General features: G+C 43.1%; 1 protein-coding gene across 1 annotated transcript in view; it reads left to right on the plus strand.

The window, feature by feature from the left end:
* The window catches only part of NEMF (nuclear export mediator factor), a 20,734-nt gene that overhangs the window by 6,152 nt on the left and 11,374 nt on the right, over positions 1–3,208 (plus strand). Inside the window, exons 7-10 of the mRNA XM_014311845.2 lie at positions 1,073–1,159; positions 1,852–1,928; positions 2,344–2,414; positions 2,495–2,570. Coding sequence (XP_014167320.1) covers positions 1,073–1,159; positions 1,852–1,928; positions 2,344–2,414; positions 2,495–2,570 — 311 coding nt within the window. The remainder of the gene's footprint in view (positions 1–1,072; positions 1,160–1,851; positions 1,929–2,343; positions 2,415–2,494; positions 2,571–3,208) is intronic.

Below are 3,208 nucleotides of genomic sequence, written 5' to 3' on the forward strand. Positions count from 1 at the left end.
TCTCCCAGTGGGATGCTGTAGCTCTTATCAGCCATGCAGGGACATTCCATGGCTGTTATCAGCAGGTGTCTGCCCAGAGGGAGGAGTGGGTGTGGAAGAGATAAGGAAAACAGAAGATAACTGCCATACAGCTGGCAAATAGAATACATCTTGCCTTGCAATCTCAGACAATAACATATCACAGAACCCTGGAGTGGTTTGGATTGGGGTTTGGAACCTTAAATCCCATCTCATCCCTCCCCCTGCCTTGGGCAGGAACACCTTCCACCCTGCCAGGCTGCCTTGGGAAACAGGGATTTGGTGGTTCCCAGGCATCTGCACATAGCTGAGCCTGCCCCTGGTGCAGCAGTGATGAGCCCTGGCAGTGGCTCTGCTGGAGCTCTGCCTTGGGGCATTTTGTACCATCCTGGTACCAGATAGGAGCTGTAAGTGCAAAGTTAGGTTTTCCTGAGCACAGAACCAAATTTGTCACGTTTGAGGTCATCAGAACAAAATTGTTTTTCCTCCTCACCAGCCAATGCTGCTCAAGCAGAGAATTTCCTGAGCTCAAGCTGAGAATTTCCAGCTCAAATCACACCTGAGCATGACTTTCCCCATCTCTTGATTTTCTTTTTCACCACCCTTTTCTCTCTCTTTCTCTACCCTGCTCTCTTAAATAATAATAATAAAACAATATAATAATAATAACAACAACAACAACAACAACAATGATGTTGTTGTTGTACAATTGCTCATTATTGTGCCCCACTGATCCCAGTTGTGCTGTACCATGCTGGAATTTGGTGTTTCTGATCCTGTCATGTAGGAAACCTTGGCCTCACCCGGTGTTACTGATCCAGTCACCAGGCACAGCTGCTCCTCTCTAAAATCCCCAGCATTTTTCCCTTTTTGGCAATTTTGGCTGTTCCTCACCCCCTCCTCCTCACACAGCCATCCCTCCTGCCCCTTCCCTGAGTTTTGGCACTTCTCCCTCTTCTCACACTCTTGTATCCAGTTTTGTTGAGTTTTTTTAAGGCAAATTGTGAATATTTTCTATAGATGATCCTTCACTATTTCTTTTTTTTTTTCACAGCTTATGGGGCCACTCTCATTGAGCACTGCCTTATAGAAGCTGGATTTTCTGGAGCTGTCAAAGTAGATCAACATCTGGAAAAAAAAGGTGTAATATTTTAAAGGCTGGGCCACTAACATGGGGATTTTTATGTCTCTTTAGTGTTTTTTTTTCCCAAAGAGATGAGTGAACTTGTGGTTCTGACCATGTGGTTTTATTTTTTAATGTTTTTAGCTTGGGGACCATTCTTGTTTGCATTAAAACTCTTGATTTGTGCATCAATTGGAGATAAAATGTCAGATTGTTCCTGTAGTCTAAATAATTTTATACTGACACCACCTCACCCATGAGGTGAGTTCTGGTTGTTTGACAAGAAGAATTAACATCCAAGTCTTTATTTGTAGCAAACATTGGGGATTTGGTAAAGCAGCAGCTTTACATTTACTGGGAAATTAAAGATTTGGGTAATAAAATCAGAAAATATTTTCCTGCAGTCTTATTTTCCTCATGTGTTTTATATCTGCCATAAATCCAGAGGATTTTTTCCTTCCTACTCCATTATGGTGCAGTAAAAAAATAACTTCTCACAGCTTCTGGTTTATGCTTTACCTCTGCAGCTTTAATTTCATAAAGTGCTGGTATTTGTGGGGTCTTTTTTTTCTCCTGAAACTTGAATAATTATGTGCTAAAACCATCTAAATACATTTTTATATCAAAAATTTCCCAGATGTAAACTTAGACTCTTGTTTAAGATGAGCAATAATTGCAGGGATGAAATATTTCTGCTGTTTTCACTTCAGAAAACCTTGAAAAGGTTCTTTCAGCTCTAGAGAAAGCAGAAGAATACATGGCCCTCACTGAGAACTTCAGTGGAAAGGTGGGTCTGGGTGGGTTATCAGGGATTTGGAATTGCAGAGTCAAACTGGCAAGCAGGGATTCCTCAGGAATTCCCAATTCCTGCTCTTCCCAGCTCTGGGTTTTATTCCTGGGTGTCAGGTGCTGATGTGGAATAAAAATTGCTTCTTTCCACAAGCTGGGCAGCAATGAAATAATGCACAGGCAGATTGTGTGAATGCTGGGAGATTTGCACTTGGGGTTTAATAGGTTCTGTAATAAATCCTGCACAGAAACTCTGCATTTATGGGATAGTCCTGGGGGCTGGAAGAAGTTCACTTCTTTTTCCACAAGGAATTGGAGCCAAACCCATGGGTCAGGCACAAGGTTCCCTGCTGGAATTATTTGTTGATACCTAAACCTTTCCACAGACAAATGATATTTTTGTTTTCTTGCAGGGTTATGTTATCCAGAAAAGGGAGAAAAAGCCAAGTCTGGAACCAGACAAACCAGCAGAAGATATCTACACGTAAATATTTGAAGTATTCCTACTAGTCTGCATAACAGAAATTAGTTTTCAGGTGATAATATCAAATGTGTATTTTACAGATATGAGGAATTTCATCCTTTCTTGTTTTCTCAACATTCAAAATGTCCCTACTTGGAATTTGACTCATTCAATAAGGTACAGTGCATTTGCTGATGCTGTACTTAAGTGCTTGAATTGATTGCTGCTAAAAAGAGTAATTAAAACATCGTGCAGGGATTGTTAATGAAAGCAGAGACCTTGGAAGGGATGAATCATTTTATGGATGAATGTTTGGTGAGAAAAAGCCAATCCCAGCAGGGCCTTTGGGCTGCAGCTGGGCAGTGCTGGCTCCTGAGCTCAGATCTGCAGTGGGGGAGGTGGAAGCTCCAGTCAGAGAATCCCAAATGTTTTGTTCTGCAGAGCTGGAACCTGAGTTGTGCTGGAGTAACAGTTGTGGCAGAAATCACATTTACTCTTCTGTTCCTGCTCTGAAAGCCTCAGGCCTCTTATTTGGTGTTTCCTTGGGTATTGTCCTTTCTGCTCCTCCACTCATTAACATCTGGAGTCATTAATTGGCCTCTTGTTCTTGAGCTTGATCTCCAGAATTCCCACTCCATACTCCTGCCCTGCTTCCTGCCTCAATTTCTGTCATCTCCCTCCCTGATCACAGAGCCCCAGAGTGGTTTGGGCTGGAAGGGACTCAGAACCCCCCCAGTGCCACCCCAGCCATGGCAGGGACACTCCCACTGCCCCAGGCTGCTCCAAGCCCAGTGTCCAACCCCGGGTCCAGGGGC

The sequence above is a fragment of the Geospiza fortis genome, unplaced genomic scaffold, assembly GCF_000277835.1.
Source record: "Geospiza fortis unplaced genomic scaffold, GeoFor_1.0 scaffold23, whole genome shotgun sequence".
NCBI lineage: Eukaryota > Metazoa > Chordata > Aves > Passeriformes > Thraupidae > Geospiza > Geospiza fortis.